The 21866-nt window shown below is 35.5% G+C and overlaps 1 protein-coding gene across 3 annotated transcripts in view; it reads left to right on the top strand.

The window, feature by feature from the left end:
* GMPS (guanine monophosphate synthase) overlaps positions 1 to 21866 on the top strand; it is a 75204-nt gene that overhangs the window by 33014 nt on the left and 20324 nt on the right. For all 3 annotated transcript variants that reach the window (XM_032344093.1, XM_032344104.1, XM_032344102.1), the window contains exons 4-11: positions 669 to 766; positions 3212 to 3315; positions 10929 to 11122; positions 11391 to 11556; positions 14832 to 14983; positions 15450 to 15623; positions 17066 to 17171; positions 19960 to 20075. In XM_032344093.1, coding sequence (XP_032199984.1) covers positions 669 to 766; positions 3212 to 3315; positions 10929 to 11122; positions 11391 to 11556; positions 14832 to 14983; positions 15450 to 15623; positions 17066 to 17171; positions 19960 to 20075 — 1110 coding nt within the window. The remainder of the gene's footprint in view (positions 1 to 668; positions 767 to 3211; positions 3316 to 10928; positions 11123 to 11390; positions 11557 to 14831; positions 14984 to 15449; positions 15624 to 17065; positions 17172 to 19959; positions 20076 to 21866) is intronic.

Genomic DNA, 21866 nt, shown 5'->3' with positions numbered 1-21866 from the left:
TTGGATGGGGCGTGTCAGGCACATGGGAATGATAAATAAGAAGGTTGATTGGCACAAGGAGGGGCTGAATGAAGAGATAATTTGATGTAAGTGTCCGTAGGTATATGAAATTTGTACACATGAGTTTAATTGAAAGATCAGATTTTCTTGCCAATGCTCTCTGCATAGGATAGCCTCTGCGGGCTTTCAGGCTGTTCTTTTGTGGCCAAAGGTTGGATTACTTGGAGAAATGTGTACCTGCCTAGTTTTAATACCACAGCTCTTCCTATCACCTGCTCTAGCTTTTTCTAAGCTCAGAGTACCTTTTAAAAAAAAAAAAAAAAAATTAAAAAAAGGTTTTTAAATTAAACCCAGGTGTAAGTATTAAATACCTGTTTTTCACAGATGAATTAAAGTACACTAAATGGAAAAATCTGCCAGTGTTTAATAGAAATTAACCTGAGGTCAGATTTCTGATCTAGTTTTGTTTTAAAACTATTCCTCTTAATAACTGTATAATTACATTTAATAATACCAAGCTATCTACATATACCTAACTCTTTATTTTGGAGGCATGAACATAGCAGATATCCTGCAAACAGGAATATAAGTTATTAAATTAGCATAATAAAATGACTGGGAATTCTTTTTGGTTCATATTAATGTCAGTTTATTTTCTCTTTGAACAGATGATGAACAAGGTATTTGGAGGTACTGTGCACAAAAAAAGTGTTAGAGAAGATGGTGTCTTCAGTATTAGTGTGGACAACACATGCTCATTGTTCAGGTATTATAAATATTTTTAGATGTATAAGAACAGTTAGTAGAGTGACTGACTTAAAGTTGGGATTGTTATTCTTAAGAATTAGAGAGGCTTTAACCCACTGAGCCACCCAGGCGCCCCTTAAATTTCATTTTTAATATTTTTTTTTTTTAAAGATTTTATTTATCCATTTGACAGGCAGAGATCATAAGTAGGCAGACAGGCAGGCAGAGAGAGTGGGGGAAGGCCGAGCAGAGAGCCTGATGTCGGGCTCGATCCCAGGACCTCAGGATCATGACCCGAGCTGGAGGCAGAGGCTTTAACCCACTGAGCCACCCAGGCATCCCATAATTTTTGTTTTTTAAAAGATTTCAAGTAATCTTGTACCTAAGGTGGGGCTCAGGCTTAGAACCCTGAGATCAAGAGTTGCATGTTCTACTGGCAGACCCATCCAGGTACCCCTTAAATTTCTTTTTTACTTTAAAGTTACATTTCCCTCTAACTGCATTAAATGCAGGTGATGTCAGTTAATGAGCCAGTTACCCCTTTCTTTGTGTGTGTTAATCCAAGAAATTTACTTTTATCTATTTATAATTGAAGTATAGTTGACACAATGTTAGCATTAGTTTCAAGTGTACAACATAGTGATTCCTAAAGTCTATCTATTATACAGTCACTTATTGTTATCATTTCTTTTAATTGGGCTAATTATTTTTAGTTACAGGTATGTTTTGTTTATTAACATACTTGTGCCTAAATTAATTCTTAATGAATAGTTTCCTCCAAGTTGGACAGATAAGAAATTTTAAAAGCCAAGTTATAAACTTAATATCTGAAATGGAGATATCCCAGTTTATACACAAAACTGGCTGTGACTGGCTTCTCTTTAATTTTGAGGTAGAGCAAAAATAAGTATATCTGTTCAAAGATTCTTGTTTTTCAAGATTAATAAAGATAAATAAAAAAGCCATGGTGGCTCAAAATAATCTTATGAACTGAAGCTACTCATTACCAAAATGAACTTGAAATCCAGTGCTTCTTCCATTTCATAATGGAGAGGTTCTGCTTACATTCTTCTGTATCTAAAGTGACTAGTCTTGAGAACCATTTTAGGAATCATGCTGGTATGATACTGCAGAAGCTTTATATCTAAAGATCTGGTTAAAATTAAAAATTTTTCTGTCTGTCTTCCTAGTTGTAAAATTCTGGAACTTATTCAGAACCTGCATTAATCCTAAGCAACAACGATGACAACACTAGTAAACATGAAACATCCATTTGGCTTTAATGTAGTTTATCTTCTTGCTTTATTTTTAACTTTTTTTTTTTTACTTCTCAATATTTAATATTCAGTCCTCTGTCAGATTTTCTCGTAACGTAAGAAATACCTTTTTATAGTTGATTTGTTTGAATCAGGATCGAGAGAAAGTCCACATGTTGCATTTGATAAATGTTACTTTTATCATCTTTAAACCATGCCTTTAACTCGTTTGGCATGAGAAGTAGAGGTCCACATTGCTACTGGGTTGTCTTTGTTTCTAGGCCTTTTCAGTGAGTAAAGTTAGTCAGTATATATTCTCACAGAGAAAACAAAATCCATGTATACTCTTAATTCCATTTAAAATGAAAGTTTATGGGTTTTTATCTTATAACTTTGATTTTTGTATCTCCTTACTCTAAGGCTGAAAAAAATCTCAATTCCTAATTATTTAATATTTGTTTTAACCTATAACATGCATATATTTATCCTATATATAGGTGTAAAATAACAATATCATGTGTTGGTACTCTCACTTTCTGATATAAAACTACCAAATGTTTAGATCTCTGAAATGCCTTCTGTTCTTAAGATAAATCCTAGTAGAGATAAAATGTTGAAATTATTATTTTGTAGCTTCTTGAAATAATTTTTTATGCATGTGGTTATACCACCTAATTTTAAATATATATTTTTTCAGTTTTCAATTTTTACAGATTGCCTTTTTTGAGATTTAGTACTCCTATTGGCTTTATTTATAATTCATAGAATAAATTTAAATTCTAGCAGTGTTGCACTCCTACATTTTTTCTATTTTTTTGATTTACACATATGGTGAGTTAGTATTTTAAGGGAAAAGAACAAATTTTAGTTATAAGATGAATAAATTCTGGGGATCTAATAATCAGGCATGGTGACTACAGTTAACAGCACTGTCTTGTATACTTAAAAGTTGCTGAAAGTAGGTCTTAAATGTTCTTTCTATAAACATAAAAAAATAGTAACTATGTGATGTGTAAGGTATGTGTTAACTAATTTTATTGTGGTAATTATTTCATTATCTATAGCAAATTATCGTTTTGTACATCTTTAACTTACATGTGGTACATATCAATTATATTTCAATAAAGTTGGAAAAAATAAAGCTTAAGATCCCGTTGACCATGTTTTTAAGATATTTCTGTGTTGTGTTTTATTTTTTGTATGTTTAGGGGTCTTCAGAAGGAAGAAATTGTTTTGCTTACCCATGGAGATAGTGTAGACAAAGTGGCTGATGGATTCAAGGTTGTGGCACGTTCTGGGAACATTGTGGCAGGTGAAAATTTTAACACTTTTGCAGATTTCATTTTAAAAAACTTACCTGAAGAGTCTAAGAATGTTTCTCTTTGAGGTACTGTTTCCTACTTTTTTACTTCTAAAAGTTATTGTTCATGTCATAGGATCAAATATTAATTTATGAAGAGAATTTAATATTAGATTATTTAGAAGTCACTGGTTTGCTCCGAAATACTTTAAAAAATGTTCATTCTAATAAAAGTTCTCCGGATATAAAACACCACTTTTATGGCCCAGGAAAAACTTGAGAATTGTCTATTTTTCTAGTGTGCTTTATTCATAATTGGGTTTTTAAATGCCTTTCTTAGGTATACATAGGCATATATCTTAGACATCTGTGAAACACCAGACTAAGCACTCAGGATGTTTCTCTGATGCAGGGTTGGCAAACTGTGAGCGGTGGTTCAAATCTAGCTTATAGACTGTTATGTTATTAAAGGTTTATGATAAAAGACAGGAACTGTATGCATGTATCCCACAGAGCCTAAAATTTGTACGATTTAGTCCTTTGTAGAAATTTTGCTAATCTGTACTTAATTTTTTTATTTTTATTTTTTTAAAAGATTTTATTTATTTATTCGACAGAAATCACAAGTAGGCAGAGAGGCAGGCAGAGAGAGAGAAGAGGAAGCAGGCTCCCCACCAAGGAGAGAGCCTGATGCGGGGCTTGATCCCAGGATGCTGGGATCATGACTTGAGCCGAAGGCAGAGGCTTTAACCCTCTGAGCCACCCAGGCGCCCTGCCAGTCTGTACTTTAAAGCCATTTTTATTCTCTTCTTTTTTGAGGAAGAAGAATTGATTTTCTGGCAGTGTGTGATTTTTTGACTAGCTTATTTGAATAGTTGTTATGTAAATAATAACCAATAATCCTGGGAGTCAGTAAAAAAAATGGATTTATCAATAAAGTTCTTTTTGTTTGAAACACCACGCCTAAACAGTAAATCGAAATGTTTTTATTTAAGATTAACAGTGGTAGAGGGCTTACGTATTTGTATTCATTCAGCCAGTATTTGTGTGTCTATTTTGTGCCAGTAACATTTTCAAGTGCCAAGGGTAAAGAAGTGAACAAAGTGGACAGAAATCTCTGTTCAGCATTCTAGTTGGGGGAGTGATGGGACAGCTAATACACAAATACAGATTATGTCATGTGTCAGATAGCATTTAAGTGCATTGAAAAGAAATACAGGAAGAGAAGAGTGTTGCAGACAGAGTATGTATGATAAAGGTTGTTACTGTTTTATATAGGATATTCAGGGAAGGTATTCCTATATAATGATACTGAACATGAAGGAAGTAAGTGCTGACCCTTCTAGGTATTTGGGGGAAGAAGAAATAGCAGTACAAAGCTCCCGGGATGGGACCGTGTTTGAGGAACAGCAAGGAAGTCTACACGGTTGGAGGAGCGTAGTAGAAGATGAGGTTAGAGAGGTTATCACGGGGGCTGGGACACAGGCCATTTGAAGCCACTATAAAATTGTTGGCTTTACTCATCATCTGATTTAAGGATTACCTTAGCCTTAGTGAGGAGAAAAGAGAAAGGGTCAAATGTAGAAGTAGGGAGATCAGCTAGGAATCTCCTGCAGCAATCAGGAGAGGAGACAGTAGTGTAAGGAATAGTGTGGTAGAGGTGGAAGTGGTCAAGAGTGATTGTTTTCTCATATAGATCTTGTACATATTTTGTCAGATTTATGCCTTAATATTTCATTTATTTGAAATTGTTTTTAATATCAAATCCCACTTGTTCTTTGCTGGTATGTAGGAAAGTTGTGACTTTTGTGTATTAACCTTACATCCTACAACCCTACTGTAATCACATACTACTTGCTGGAGTTTTTCTGTTGATTTTTTTCTTCCCTTCAGATTTTCTATACAGATGATTATGTCATCTGTGAACAAAGACAGCTTTATTTCTTCTTTCTCAGCCTGCATACCTTTTACTTCCTTTTCTTATTGCGTCAGTTAGGACTTTAATTTGGTGTTGAAAAGCAGTGGGGAGAGGGAACATCCTTGCCTTGTTCCTGATTTTAGTGGGAAAATTTTCAGTTTCTGTTTGGTATGATTTTAGCTGTAGGATTTTAGAAGATATTCTTTATCCCGTTAAGGAAGTTCCCCTATAGTCCTAGTTTACAGGGAGTTTTTATCGTGAATGGGTGTTGGAATTTTTTTCAGATGCCTTTCTGCATCTATTGAATCAGATCACGTAACTTTTAAAATTGATAGAGGCTTATTGAAATTATCTATTTCTTATGTGAGTTTTGGTAATTTGTGTCTTTTCAAAGAATTGGTCCATTTCATCTGTGTTATAAAATTTGTGGACATGGAGTTATTCATAGTATTCCTTTATTATTTTAATGTTCATGGGACCTGTAGTGATGTTTCCTCTTTCATTTCTTACATTAGTAATTTGTGTCCTCTCCCTCCTTCTTAGTTAACCTGGCTAGAGGCTTGTCCATTTTATTGATCTTTTCAAAGAACCAGCTTGTGCTGCTGGTGGTGGTGGTTGCTGTTGATTTCCTGTTTTCAGTTTCATTGATTTCTGTTTAATTTTTATTATTTCTTTTGGTTACCTTAGATTTAATTTGCCCCTCTTCTCTCATTTCTTAAGGTGGAAGTTTAGGCTATTGTGTTTGAATCTCTTTTTTCCTAATATATGTATTTAGTGCTGAAAATTTCCCTCTAAGTACTGTTTTTTGTTGGTCTTTTGGTGTTCTGAGAGCAGTTTTCAGAGTGTGGGGAGGGTTGGGGTGGGTTTCCTCACCAACAAGCAGTTCTTACACACCAGTATGGTATTTGAGCAGTCACTTCAGCTCATCTCAGTTTTGACATTCTGTACCCAAAGGTAGCATTAGATTACACGGGTTGAGGGCTACATTCCACAAGATCATCCCCCCTTCCCTGCCCACACACTTTTCAGACACTAGTTGCGAGCCCAGGCTATCACCTGTGCTTCTGACTGAGCAGCTGTTGATTGGAAGTTCCAGTGACCCCGTACTTGGATTTCAGACACCAGTCAGAGGTCCAAGTTACTTATATTCTTACTGACTGGCTGTAAATCAGAGGTTTGCATGACCTCTTTCTCGGTTCAATTAACTTTCTAGAGTGGCTCACAGAACTCAGAGAAACATTTATCACTAGATCCCTGGTTTATCATAGAAGGATACAACTCAGGAACAGCCAGATGGAAGAGAATGGAGAAAGACGTGGAGCTTCTATCCCCTCTCCAGGTGCACCATTCTCCCCAAACTCCACGTGTTCACTAACCTGGAAGCTCTCCAAACATCATCCTTTTGTGTTTTTATGAAGGCTTTATGACATAGGCATGATTGATAAAATCATTGCTTCCTGGTAATTGATTCATCCTCCAGCCCCTCTCCCCTTCATGGAGGCCAGGAGGTTGAGACTGAAAGTTCCAAGCCTCTAATCACATGGTTATCTCCCCTGGCAACCAGCCCCTATTCCTAGGTGCTTTCCAAAAGTCACCTTACTAATATGAGAGATACTGTTACGCTCTCATCTCTTAGAAATTCAAAGGTTTTGGGATCTGTGAGCCAGGAACTTTGAGTGATGTTCTTTATGGTAGACTAAAGTTTCTGACCCTTATCATTTTCCTTCTCTCTAAAGAAATTCTTTTGTGATTTCTTGAAAGTCCGGTGTGCTGACTGCAAACAGCTTCAGTATTTGCTTGTCTGAGAAAGTCTTTATTTTTCTTCACTTTTGAAGGATAATTTCTCAGGGTACAGAATCCTAGGTTGCTAGTTTTATTTTTCCCCCCTCTCTCAACCTTTTAAAAGTTTTTTAGCTTTATTAAGGTTAATTGACAACATTGTAAGGTATTAAGTATACAGTGTGGTGATTTGATACAGGTACACATAAGGAAAGGATTCCCTCATGGAATTGACACATCCATCTCCTCACATATTTGCCTTTTTTGTGTGTGATAACATTTAAGTTCTGTTTTCTTAGCAAATTTAGATTACCTGATGCAGTGTTATCAATTACAGTCACCGTATTATTAATTAGTTCCTCAGACTTTATTCTTACTCATCTTATAACTGAAAGTTTGTACCCTTTTACACCTCTCCCTATATATAAGATTCCACATATAAGCAATATCATACAATATTTGGCTAATTTGGCTAATTTCACTTAGCCTAATACTTTCCAGGTTCTTCTGTATTGTTGCAAAGGACAGGGTTTCCTTCTTTTTAAAAGCTGAATAATACTCCATTTTATGTATGTATGTTATATGTGTGTTTATAGATATAAATTTTCTTTATCCATTCATCCATTGATATACACTTAGCTTGTTTCCATGTCATGTCTGTTGTGAGTAATGCTGCAGTGAACATACAGACATCTATTTGAGATAATGGGTTCATATCCTTTGGGTGTATACATAGAAGTAGAATTGCTGGATCACATGGTAGTTCTAGTTTTAATTTTTTGTGGGACCTCCATACTCTTTTCCTTGTGACTATACCAGTTTATATATATCCCACCAGCAGTTTACAAGGAGTTCATTTCTCTGCCTCTTTGCCAGCATCGATCATCTTCTTTTTTTTTTTTTTAAATAGACATCGTAACAGGTGGGAGAGGACATCATTGCAGATTTAATTTCCATTTCCTGATGCCTATAGCATTTTTACCTAGTGTTGGCCATTTGTAGGTCTTCCAAGTTTTTGTAGATCTATTCAAGTCTTGCCCATTTTTAAATTGGGCCATGGGTAGTGGTGTTTTTTTTTGTTTGTTTGTTTGTTTTGTTTTTTAAGTTTTGTGAGTTCCTTATTTATTTTGTATATTGACCTTTTAGTGGCTTGCAAAAATTTTTTTTCCATCCCATAGGTTGCCTTTTCATTTTGTTGATGGTTTCCTTTCCTATACAGAAGCTTTTTAGTTCGATACAGTCCCACTTATTTTTGCTTCTGTTGCCTTTGCTTTTGGTGTCAAATCCAAAAATCATTGCTAAGACATGCTAAGTCAAGGAGCTTTTCCCCTGTGATTTCTTCTAGGAGTTTTGTGAGTTCAGGTTTTGTGTTTAAGTCTTTAATCATTTTAAGTTGATTTTTGTATATGGTATAAGGTAGGGATCCAGTTTCATTCTTTTGTATGTGGCTGTCTGGTTTGCACCATTGTTGAAGAATTACCCTTTCTTCATTGTGTATACTTGGCTTCTTGGTTGTAAATTGCTCATACATACAAGGGTTTATTTCTGGGCTCTTGATTCTGTTTCTTTGGTTTCTGTGTCTGTATTTATGCCGATATTGTACTGTTTTGATTACTATTTTGTAATGTTTGAAATCAGGACATGTGATGCCTCTTGCTTTTTTTTCTCAGGATCACTTTGGCTCTTTGAGGTCTTTTGTGGTTTGATATAAATTTTAGGATTCCTTATTTTCTATTTCTATGAAAAAGGCATTGGAATTTTGATAGAGATTGAATTGAATCTGTATATAGCTTTGGGTAGAATGGACATTTTAGCAGTTTCTTCTAATCTATGAACATAGAATATTACTTCATTTATTTGTGCGTTCAGTTTCTTTCATCACTGTCTTAGAGTTTTGAGTATCTTTCACCTACTTGGTTAAGTTTGTTCCAAATATTCTATTGTTTTGGTGCTATTGAAAATGGGAAGGTTTTCTTAATTTCTCTGTTAGTTTAAGTTAGAGAAACACAACTGACTTTGGTATGTTGATTTTCTATTCCACAACCTTACTGAAATTGTTTATTTGTTGTAACAGTTCTTTTGGTGAAGTCAAGGTTTATTTGAGATGTTTTGTTCTTGATGTAGTTATTAATTGCCATAAAATACCTTCCTAGAATTGTTTTTGCTGCATCCCATAAGTTTTGGGTGTTATGTTTCCATTTTTATTTGCCTTTTTTTTCCTCTTTTGATTTATCCTTTGACCCATTCCTTTGTCAGGAGCGTGTTTTTTAATCTCTGTGAGTTTGTGAATTTTCTAGTTTTGTTCTTGTAATTTCTAGTTTTTTACCATTGTGGTTGGAAAAGATGTTGGATAGGATTTTAATCTTCCTTTTTTTTTTTTTTTAAAGATTTTATTTATTTATTTGAGGGAGAGAGAAAGAGAGAGCATGAGAGCGGGGAGGGTCAAAGGGAGAAATATTCTGACTCCCCTGTGAGTGGAGAGCCCAGTGAGGGAATTGATCCCGGGACTCCAGGATCATGACTTGAGCTGAAGGCAGTTGCTTAACCAACTGAGCCACCCAGGTGCCTGGATTTTAGTCTTAAATGAGATTGGCTTCTCTATCTTTTGAAAGGAGAGACAAAGAAATTGCTTTTGGATTGCATTTGGAGTGGGGACAAAAGGGTATAATTGAGTTTTAACTCCCAGGTTTTTTGTACAACCATCCAGAAAGTTTAAATTTCTGTTTACCTGAAGGGAAAGAATGCAGTCACGAAAGTTTGTAGATTAAATTCAAGATGCCTTATTACACATAGAAAAAAAGGCATGCGTAAGCAGTTGTATATAGGAGTCTAGACTGTAGAGTAGAAAATTGGGCTGGAGGTATAAATTTGGGGGTGTACCATCATATGGGTAGACTGTAAAGTTATGAGAGTTGCAGATACTCAATGTATAGAGAAGAGATTTAAGGGCTGAGTGAGTACTGGGCAACTTTCATGAGATGAGTAAGATGAGAAGGAAACAACAAAGATTAAGAAGGAGCAGACCGTGAAATAAATGAACCAAGAAAGGTATCCTAGAACCCAAGTAAAGAAAATGTGAGGGCGCATGGGTGGCTCAGTGGGTTAAAGCCTCTGCCTTCGGCTCAGGTCATGGTCCCCGGGTCCTGGGATCGAGCCCTGCATCGGGCTCTCTACTTAGTGGGGAGTCTGCTTCCCCCTCTGCCTCTCTGCCTACTTGTGATCTCTCTCTGTCGGGTAAATAAATAAAATCTTTAAAAAAGAAAAAAGAAAATGATGAGATTCCTTTGTATAGTAGAATGAGTATGAATTTGGGAGCTTGCCTGGCCTGGTTTAACTACTTAACCAGTTGTAAGTTTCTTGCCATCTCAGAGCCATAAACAGGGGTAATGCATATATAGGTAAAACACATCTAGTCTATCATTTTTGCTTAGTAAATAATCCATAATTTGTCAGAAACACATTAGTCAAATCCATGAAGTTACTTTTGTGGTTAATAGTATCTAAGAAAGGAATATGTAGAATATTCTGACAGGCCTAATACATGAGGATTTTCTAATACATAAAATTGATAGTTGCATATTGCATATGAAAGCCCTGTGGGACTGAGAGCCAAAATTGAGTTATCATTATATTAAATAGACAAAGTAATCATGGTGGAGAAGTCAAAGGACTATGAGGTAATCTCTGTAGAATCTAGTTCACTGTCCTGTATAGTTCACTAATCGGTACCCAAAGACCTTTAATGAAGAATTGTGGCCATGTAGTTTTGTTTTATGTTTTTTTTTTTTTCCTCCTGTAGCTAAAAATGCACTAAGTTGTATCAGTTTTTATATTTATAGAAGAAGAAATTGTGAGGAATTAATATGGGTACTTAGCTGAGTCTTCCACATGAAAACATTTTAAATTTGTGATTATTTTCTCTATAAAGGTATAGCAAATGAATCTAAAAAATTATATGGAGCACAGTTCCACCCTGAAGTTGGCCTTACAGAAAATGGGAAAGTAATCCTGAAGAATTTCCTGTATGATATAGCGGGGTGCAGTGGGACCTTCACTGTGCAGAACAGAGAACTCGAGTGCATTCGAGAGATCAAAGAAAGAGTAGGCACATCAAAAGTTTTGGTAAGGAATTTACATCTGAAAGTCTACAAATTTATGTCAATAATGTTAGAACTCAGAGCTGGGTTCATCACCATAACCCTTAAATGCTGGCGGGGTGATGGGATGTTTTGTGAGTTGCACTGTTTCAGAGCGCTTTTTCAATTACTGCATCTACTTTCGATAAAAATGATGTTTTTAAAGGTACTGATTTAAGCTGATAGTTTTTATTTTATTTTACTTTCTTGTTTATTGTATTCAACATGATTTTTCTTTTAATTTCACCTTGTAGGTTTTACTCAGTGGTGGAGTAGACTCAACAGTTTGTACAGCTTTGCTGAATCGTGCTTTGAACCAAGATCAAGTCATTGCTGTGCATATTGATAATGGCTTTATGAGGAAACGAGAAAGCCAATCTGTAGAAGAGGCTCTCAAGAAGCTTGGAATTCAGGTCAAAGGTATTGATGATCCCCCAGAAAAGTCTATATGTGAAGACTTACTTAACAAATCATATCTAGCCTATGGTTTGAGTGAGCTCGTTGTCTTAACCAAGTACAGTTTCAAAGGGTGCCTGGGTGCCCCAGTTAGCTCTTGATTTTGGCTCAGGTCATGATCTCACGGGTGTGAGAACAAGCCTTGTCTCCTCTTCCACGGGTGTGAGAACAAGCCTTGTCTCCTCTTCCAAGTCTGCTTGGGATTCTCTCTCTGCCCTCCATCCCTCCACCCCAACCCCTGCCCTTGTGTGCACTCACATAGGCACACACACTCTCCCAGATCTTAAAAACAACAACAAAAAACACCCAATGAAGCACAGGTTTTCCAATAAACTTATAATTATTTTTTTACTTTTACATTTTAATTATCTGTTTCAAGAGGGGTCCCAGTATAAATTTTAAAACTGAAATCAGTGGAAATTCCAAAAAATCAAATCAATAAAAAAATCAATAAAATTACATCTATCATTCTGTTCTCTTCTCTGCATTCATTCTTTTTGAGTACTCTTTTCCTATCCATAATATTATTTATGTATGAGAATTTCCAAGCCTTCCTACAACAGTTGTGGATGTACAGATTACTTTACAATCTGAAAGGCTTACACAGAGAAGAGGAGTGAAGAGCTAGTCACTTTTTTTTCTAGTTTATTGAGAAATAATTGACATACATCACCATATAAGTTTAAGGGTGCAGCAGGATGATTAGCTTTTGCATATATTTTGAAAGGATTATCCCAACAGTGTCAGTTAACATCCATCTTATAAAAAAGAACATTTTATTTTTATGATGTGAACTCTTAGGATTCACTTTTAACTTTTCTGTGAATCAACCAGCAGTAATAGCTGTAATTGTTATGTTGTACAATACAGCCTTAGTACTTATTTATCTTATAACTGGAAGTTTGTACCTTTTAACCACCTTCTTCTAGTTCTCCTTCTCCTCATCCTCCACTTCTAATAAGTCTGATCTCTTTCTATGAGTTTGATTTTTTTTTTTTTAAAGATTTATTTATTTGACAGAGAGAAATCACAAGTAGATGGAGAGGCAGGCAGAGAGAGAGAGGGAAGCAGGCTCCCTGCTGAGCAGAGAGCCCGATGCGGGACTCGATCCCAGGACCCTGAGATCATGACCTGAGCCGAAGGCAGCGGCTTAACCCACTGAGCCACCCAGGCGCCCCTATGAGTTTGATTTTTTAGATTCTATATATAAGTGAGATCATACAGTATTTGTCTGACTTATTTCATTTGACATAATGCCTTTAAGATCCATGCATTTCATCACAAAGAGTAGGTTTCCTTGTTTTTTAGGGGAAAATAATTTTCCAGTGTGTGTGTGTGTGTGTGTGTGTGTGTATCATCTTTATTCATACATGGATGGACACTTAGGTTGTTTCCATATCTTAGATATTGCAAATAATGCCACTAAGAATATGGGAGTGCAGTTATCTTTTTGTGTGTTTTCATTTTCTTTGGATATATCTCCAGAAGTGAAATTGTTGGATCACATGGCAGTTTTATTTGTAATTTTTTGAGGATCCTCCAAAACTCCTTTTTTTTTTTTTTAAATTAAAGATAGAGTGAGTGAGTGTGAGCTGGGGTGAAGGGGTTGGTGGGGACACAGAGGGAGTGAGAGAATCTCAGGCAAACTCCAAACTCCACGCTGAGCATGGAGACCAATGCAGGACTCTATCTCATAACACTAAGATCATGACCTAAGCTGAAATCAAGTTGGACACTTAACTGACTGAGCCCCCCAGGAGGCCTCCAGAACTCTTCTGTAGTGGCTATATCAGTTGACAATCTTACTAACATTGCACATGGATTCCCTTTTTTCCACATCCTTGTCTGTGTTTATTATCTCATCATTTTGGTGATGGCCATTCTAACAGGTATGAGGTGTTATCTCATTGCAGTTTTAATTTGCATTTCCCTAATAAGTAGTGATATTGAGCATCTTTTTTATGTGCCTGTTGGCCTTTTGTATATCTTCTTTGGAGATAAGTGTATTCAGGTACTCTCTCCATTTTTTGATTGGGTTATATGTGTTTTTGCTGTTGAGTTGTATAAGTTCTTTATATATTTTGGATATTAATCCCTTGTCAGATACGTCCTTTGCAATATCCTCCCATTCAGTCGATTGCCTTTTCATTTTGTTGATGGGTTCCTTTGTTGTGCAAAAGCTTTTTATTTTGTTGTAGTCCCAATAGTTTATTTTTGCTTTCCTTTCCCTTGTCTGAGGAGACATATCTAGTAATATGTTGCTAAGGGGAGGAAACTAACAAAAGCAGGACTTGTGGGGAGGCTCAAGATTTGGAAACATTGGCTTCCCTGTGTGATGTGGCCCTCTGGGTGAGCCTAAAACAGATTGGTTGAAAATCTGAGGAGATTCTTTTCCTTAACAGGGGACTAAATTGCTGCTATCCCTCCCTATTGGAAGACTGTGGATTTATTCTTTAAAGAGGCTACATAAAAGAAACTTTGGACTTAGGCATAGCAATACCAGGCATAGTTGAGGATAGGAATAAGATTCTACATTAAAAACAGTAGGAGTAAGCAAAAATCTGTGAGCAAAAATCTGTATAATGAATGATTACTCTCTCCCTGCCACTTCCGGTGTTTCCTTATCAGATGCTGATAGGCAGGAGATTGGAGGTGTCTTTTCTGGGGTAATTGATCAGTTTAAGAGAAACTACAAATTCACTGGTGTCCCCCAGTGAAATATAGTATATTTATATACTACAAATATATAGTATATAGTGAAATATACTGTATTTCAGTAAAGTTCATCAGTTGTTCAGCCTTACTACCAAGTAGAGATCTAGTAAGTTTTTTTAAGTACCTTGCTTTTAAAAAATAAAAGGATAGCCAGTGATTGCTAGTGCAGTTTGGAGGACTTCGATCCCACTGTATGTACCACTACTTTCATTTCCCTTGGGACTATGGTTCTTCCTTTGGCTTTTGCTTGTTGTTCTTGTGGGGCACTGAATAAGGGAAAGCAACGGCATAATGTATGATATCATGGCCTTAGATTACCAAATGCTACAGGATTCTCAACCCCACAAAATTAGTGAGTTTCTGTGTCTGGACTCTATTAATCATGGTTTATTGGTAGTTCTCAAATAGTAGCCAAGGTAAGGGGTGATCAAAACATCCATCTAGGTTTTCTTTCTGTAGCTTAACCCATTATTTATGTTATTTAAAATCTTCTATTAGTTTTAAAATGTGCTTCTCTTCCTCAGTGATAAATGCTGCTCATTCTTTCTACAACGGAACAACAACCCTACCAATATCAGATGAAGATAGAACTCCACGAAAAAGAATTAGCAAAACATTAAATATGACAACAAGTCCTGAAGAGAAAAGAAAAATTATCGGGGATACTTTTGTTAAGGTGCCTTTATAATATCCACAATTTGTACTGTTTTTGATGTGAATTTTAGTATGTGTTTTTTCTTGTCCTTATATCAAATAATCATTTGCTGACTTTGATTTTTTTTTTTTTTGATTAAGAACTTCAGTGCATGTTACTGTTACACTGGTTTTAAAAAACACGTATACTTACGTTGTCAGGCTTTTATTTTAACTATTTAAGAATAGATATTTCCGTTGATACTAGACTTTTTAATTCTTTGGTGATTTCAGTGGCTAGTTTTCAGGCTCTTGAATGTTTGCTTATCTTTATGAATCTTTCTAAAGTATATATTCTTGAAAGAGTTTACTTTGGGAGTTGGTATGGATTTTATCTCTTGGTCAGTATTGCAAAAGGATTCTGAGAGATCTTGTTGAAAGTATAAAAAAGACTATGCTTTTTAAAAGATTCACCTCTTAAAAGACTGTTTTACTTCTCTTGGTTATAGATTGCTAATGAAGTAATTGGAGAAATGAACCTGAAACCAGAGGAGGTTTTCCTTGCCCAAGGTACTTTACGGCCTGATTTAATTGAAAGTGCATCCCTTGTTGCAAGTGGCAAAGCTGAACTCATCAAAACCCATCACAATGACACAGAGCTTATCAGAAAGTTGAGAGAAGAGGTAAAAGCTTATGAGAACTTTGCCATAAAGCCTTTCTTCCCCACCCCCCTGCCCTGAACCATTTTTAAATGTATAGTTCAGTAATGTTAAGTATATTTGTACTGTTGTGAGACAGATCTCCATAACTTATTCATCTTATAAAACTTGAAACTTTATATCCCTTGAACAATAGGTACTCTCTCTTTTCCTTCTTCCCAACCCCTGGTAACCACCATTCTACTTTCTGTCTCCATGAATTCGACTACTTTAGATACCCTATAAAAGTGAAATCATTTGTCTTTTTGTGACTGGCTTATTTCATTTAGCATAGGTCCTCGAGGTTTATCCATGTTGTAACATGTGACAGGATTTTCTTCTTCTTAAGGCTACATAATATTTTATTATATGTGTATACACATTCTGTTTATCCATTTATCTGTCGGTGGACATTTGGGTTGCTTCTACTTTTTGGCTATTGTGAATTGTGCTGCTGTGGACATGAGTTGACAAATATCTCTTGAAGACCTTGCTTTCTCAGGTTTTGTTTGTTATATACAAAAAGCAGTATTGCTGGATCATATGATAGTTTTTTTGTTTGTTTGTTTGTTTTTGTAAGATTTTAAGTAATCTCTCTGCTCATTATGGGGCTTGAGAACTTACAACCCCAAGATTAAGAGTTGTATGCTCTACTGACTGAATCAGCCAGGCACCCCATGGTCGTTCTATTTTTAATTTTTAAAAGGGACTTCTTAATGTTTCCATAGCGGTTATATCATATTACAATCCACCAGCAATGTACTATACCTTAAGAACAACGGTTATTTTCTGTCTTTTTTTTTTTTTTTTTTTGTAATTTACATTCATGAAGATGGCTACATCTGTCTTTATTTTAGGCATGTTATTGGATGGGAAGTGGTATCTCATTGTGATTTTGATTTGCATTTCCTTAATAACTAATGATGTTGAACATCTTTTCATGTGCTTATTGGCCATTTGTATATTTTCTTAGAAATATCTGTTCAGATTTTTTGCACATTTTTAATTATCTTTATTACTGAATTGTGTTCTTTATACACTATAGATCCTTTAACAAATAGGAATAGGTGTCTTTTCACTTAATGGTATCATTTGGAGAGCTTTAATTTTGAGACTCTAGTATGATTTCTAATTGCCTTGTATTCTAATGAGAACTAGATCAGAGATGGTGGGTAGGACTGCTCTGATTTACTTACATTTGAAAGGTTTATGTTTAAAATGTGTTTCAGAGAGAAGTACAAAGGTCAGTAAAATGTTCATCTAATTCCTTATGAACACGTAGGAGAACATACTTTAAGATATGAAATTTAAAAAAATATCTTTTACCTTAGATTAAAAAATCAACAGGAAAGATCAATAATATGTTATTCTTTATTTACCATGTCTTTTTCATTACCCATTTGATTAATTGGCTTCTCCCTCTGTAGGGAAAAGTAATAGAACCTCTGAAAGATTTTCATAAGGATGAAGTAAGAATTTTAGGCAGAGAACTTGGACTTCCGGAAGAGTTAGTTTCCAGGCATCCATTTCCAGGTAAAAAAAAAAAAAAGGAATTGAATTGCTCGATTTGTCATTAGACTTCCATGTTGAAGAAAAATCAATTCAGACAGTTTTGAAGCAATTACCTTAGGGAATATGTAACTTTAGAAAAAGGAAAGGGTGGGCAGGGAACAAAATTCTTAGTACCTATTGTGTATACTTCACTTTCTTACATAATTATTTTCCATTGTATTTGTATTGTATCAGTGAGTCTGGCCTATAATGTTGCCATCAAATGAGAAAAACAAAACATAGAGAAATTTTAATAACATAGCCACACAAGTCTTTTTTTTTTTTTTTTAAGATTTTATTTATTTGTTTTAGAGTGAGCAGGGGGAGGGGCAGGGGGATAGGGAGAGGAGAATTTTAAGCAAGCTCCACACCCAGTGCAGATCCCAGCATGGGGCTTGATATGGCAACCCTGAGATCATGACCTGAGCTGAAATCAGTCAGATGCTTAACAAACTGAGCCACCCAGGTGCCCCGCATTGCCATACAATTCTTAGTGTTAGAGCTGCAATTTATATGGTCTTTCTACTATACCATGATGCCTTTCATGGAAGACAAGGTTAAAGACAAGGTGGTTCTCTGAAATTCTAATCTATGGTTGATTTATCTGAATGGAGGAATTACTTCTTTGCATAGGGCTGTATGTAACTTGTTCATGAACAAATAAAAAATACTCAATTAAAATAGTCATTTGCTGCTATCATATAGAAAAATAACCTATTAGAGGTGGTATTTATTTAAAGTTAGGACTGAGAGTCTTAAATTGTTTTTGTTATAAGTTCTTGAGCTTGGGTTCCTCTTGTACCTCAGTTTCTGACTCTTTATAATAGTCATTAGGTGATGAGTTGAGTGAATGGTCTAATTAAGCATAGTAAAAGTTAACAATTTTTAAGTATTAGTATGTGCTAGACATTCTGCTAAATATTTTACACATACTGTCTTATTTGATCCTCAAAATAAAGCTAGGATGATTCTGCTTTATAGATACGGAAATTTGGGGGACAAAGCCCAGTTCGCCAAAAGTTAATGCAGATTAGGTTTGGAACTGGGATTCTAGCCCTGAGAGTCTCATCTCCGAGCTTGTACTCTTAAATACCATATTGGTCCTATAAGCAGTGTTACAAAGGTGATTAGTGCTGTTTGTATGAATAAACCTCAAATCTGGGAATTCAAGATGTTCAGTCTCTAATCTGTGTGTTGGCAAAAGATTGTGTATGAATATAATGGAGGGATCCAAGTGGTCCTTTGGTCATCATTGCACTAAGGTTACTTGACTTTTAAAAGTCTTTTTACATATTGGATTTTTTTTTTTTAAATGTAAGATTTCTTTGGTAAAAATTTTGGTGCTTTTTTTTAAAATTTTCATTTTTTAAAAGTATTTATTTGAGAGAGAGCATGAGCGAGGAGAAGGTCAGAGGGAGAAGCAGACTCCCAATGCAGCTGGGAGCCCGATGCAGGACTTGATCCCGGGACTCCAGGATCATGACCTAAGCCGAAGGCAGTTGTCCAACCAACTGAGCCACCCAGGCGTCCCAAAAAAATAGGCATACTACTTACCTTTACTAAGCAGTTTATCCTACAGATAAAGAATGAAACTGAGGAATTAATGGAACATGGCTAAGGTTTTATCTGTAACTAGGTATCTCACAGGATACCTTTTCTATTATAGTAAAGAAGTAGAGTCCACTTTTTTTAGACCCATGCATACCTTATGTTTTCATACCAGTTCACATTTTTGGAATTAGACACTCTGTTGTAATTTTTTTTTTTAATAAAACCACAGTCTTCTTTCTAAAATTAGGTTGGTAGTTGAACCTGGGTGATGAATAATAAGGTGATTCATTTACACTCTCCTCTTTACTTTTCTATATATTTAAAAATTCCTTTAATAAGTTTAAAAAGAAAGAAAGTAAGTTTTAAGAAGATGGGTGCATATATTGTGAATTAATATTTATTGGAGAATTTTGTGACACTTAATACATGGACTACCAGAAATAGGACATAGAAATTATTGTTGTAAAAAGAGCTAAAGCATTGTAAGAAATGGTGAGTTGGATGGAAAACTATTTAAAGTAAAACACTTAAAAAAAAAAAAAAAAAGCAAAGTGGAGGGGCTCAGTTGGTTGGACCTCCCATTTTTGATTTCAGCTCAGGTCATAGTTCTCAGGATGGTAGAATCAGCCCCCCAGTTGGGTTCTGCTCTTGGCAGGGGGTCTGCTTGGGGTCCTCTTTCTCTGCCCCTCCCCCTCTCTCAAACAGATAAATAAATCTTTTTTTTTTATAGTTTTTTTTAATTTAAAGATTTTATTTATTTATTTGACAGAGAGATCACAAGTAGGCAGAGAGGCAAGCAGAGAGAGAGAGAGAGGAGGAAGCAGGCTCCCTGCTGAGCGGAGAGCCCAACGCGGGACTCGATCCCAGGACCCTGAGATCATGACCTGAGCCGAAGGCAGCGGCTTAACACACTGAGCCACCCAGGCGCCCCTTATAGTTTTTTTTTTTTTTTTTAAGGATTTTATTTATTTATTTGACAGAGAGATCACAAGTAGGCAGAGAGGCAGGCAGAGAGAGAGAGGAGGAAGCAGCAGATAAATAAATCTTAAAAAAAAAAACTTACAATGGTTATGTGTCAATTATATCTCAGTAAAACTAGAAATAACTTAAAATGGCCAATGGATTTTAATTTTTGAAAGGTTCATATTTGGAAACTGATATTTTTATATTAAATATGTAATTTATTTATATTAAATATCATTGTTATTGTTCTCTTTAGGTCCTGGCCTGGCAATCAGAGTAATATGTGCTGAAGAACCTTATATTTGTAAGGACTTTCCTGAAACCAACAATATTTTGAAAATAGTAGCTGATTTTTCTGCAAGTGTTAAGAAGGTAGTAATTTGCATTGAATTTATATATTATAAGAGCTTTAAATAGTCACAGTTCATCAGTATAAGGAATTGAGTAAATAAGGATTCTTGTAGCACTCTAGTATTTACGATGAATTTTATTAGAGTTTCATTTTTTGAAAATTCAGGGTAATTTTACATGTTAAATGAATATAAAGAAAATATTTTACAGAGACTTGGAAATATAGACTTATTTTTTTAGCCTTATAACAGATAAGCCTTGAATCCCTAAAAATTCTAGATATGAAGGGGAGTTTAAAAGTATTTTAGGGGTCCCTGGTTGGCTCAGTTGGTAGAGCTTGTGACACTTATCTTGGGGTCATGAGTTTGAGCCCCATGTTGGGTGTGGAAATTACTTAAAATCGTTAAAAAATGTATTTTATATATATTGCAAGAAAATAAGGGGTAGCATTTTTACTCCAAACTAAGGATGAATGTAAAAGTCTCCTAGTCCTTTAGATTTGGTGCTGAAATTCATCTGTGGTCTGAAAAACTTCAGACTAAGAATCGAAAGTGGACCTTGGTTGGTAGTGCTTCCAGGTATCAGGCTTAGGAATGTAGCAAGATCCCCACATACAGAGTTCCAATAAGAATATATGAACTTAAAAAATTGCAAAATATATATAGAAGTAAGGTAAATGAATGAGAGCTAGTGGAAGAAAAAACTGGCAGAACAAGATCCTCAAACACTTCAGATACTGGAGTTAGTCTAAGGTATGTAGAATTAAGAGAAGCAGTTGATAGTAAGAACGAGATACATGGTAAAAGACTATCAAAATGACTTGGGCAGCTTCAAAAAAAATTAAGTTCTAGTAATGAAAATAACTGAAATTAAAAACGGCTAAAGAGGGGCATTTGGGTGGCCCAGTGGGTTAAGCCTCTGCCTTCAGCTCAGGTCATGATCTCAGAGTCCTGGGATTGAACCCCTCGTTGGGCTCTCTGCTCAGCGGAGAGCCTGCTTCCGCCTCTCTTTCTCTGCCTGCCTCTCTGGGCTACTTGTGATCTCTGCCTGTCGAATAAATAAATAAAATCTTAAAAAAAAAAATAAATAAAAACAGCTAAAGAAAGAAGTAATGAACTCAAAGACAGGTGTTAGGAAATTATCCAGAAATCGGAACAAAGCATCATAGAGAAAATATATAGAGAAGAGGTTAAAATAGAATGAAAAGGTCAATATTAACATACGTCCAGGAGGAGATAATAGACAGTTGTCCACACTGGTGAAGACACCATGCCTCAGATTCAGGAAATGTAACACATCTCCCTAGCTGGTATACCTAGCAAAACGGCTGACTGCCAAAGACAAAACGGCTGCAGAAGAAGGGTTGTTTATCCTTTGAAGGAAAGACGATTATACTGAAAGCACAGTAAAAACATGAAGATTTCAGAGTGCCATGAGAAAATAATTCTGAATAATGAACGGATGAACCGATTTCTAAGAACTAGGGCAAATGAAGACATTTATAGATAAACAATTTACTATCAATAGTCCATTACTTAAGGAACTAAGGGCAGTGGTTCTCAGCCTGAAACAGACACGGGCTGTATAATATAATCTCAAATTTTGTGTGTTTAAAAATATTATAACAGTATACAGCTAAAATAACATGTAAGCCACAGGAAATTGATTGGAGTTAAAGTATTCAAAATGCTTGTGTTGTTTGCTGGGAGGACAGAGGTTGATTCTCTTCTGTTAAGTATCCATGTTAACACTTAGAGGGAACTACTAAAAAAAGAAAAATACAGGGTTTAACTTCAAAACCAGTAGAAGGAA

Source organism: Mustela erminea, chromosome 1 (genome assembly GCF_009829155.1).
Source record: "Mustela erminea isolate mMusErm1 chromosome 1, mMusErm1.Pri, whole genome shotgun sequence".
Classification (NCBI taxonomy): Eukaryota; Metazoa; Chordata; class Mammalia; order Carnivora; family Mustelidae; genus Mustela; species Mustela erminea.
The sequence above is the reverse complement of the archived record's forward strand: the minus strand, read 5'-3'. Positions and strand labels throughout refer to the sequence as shown.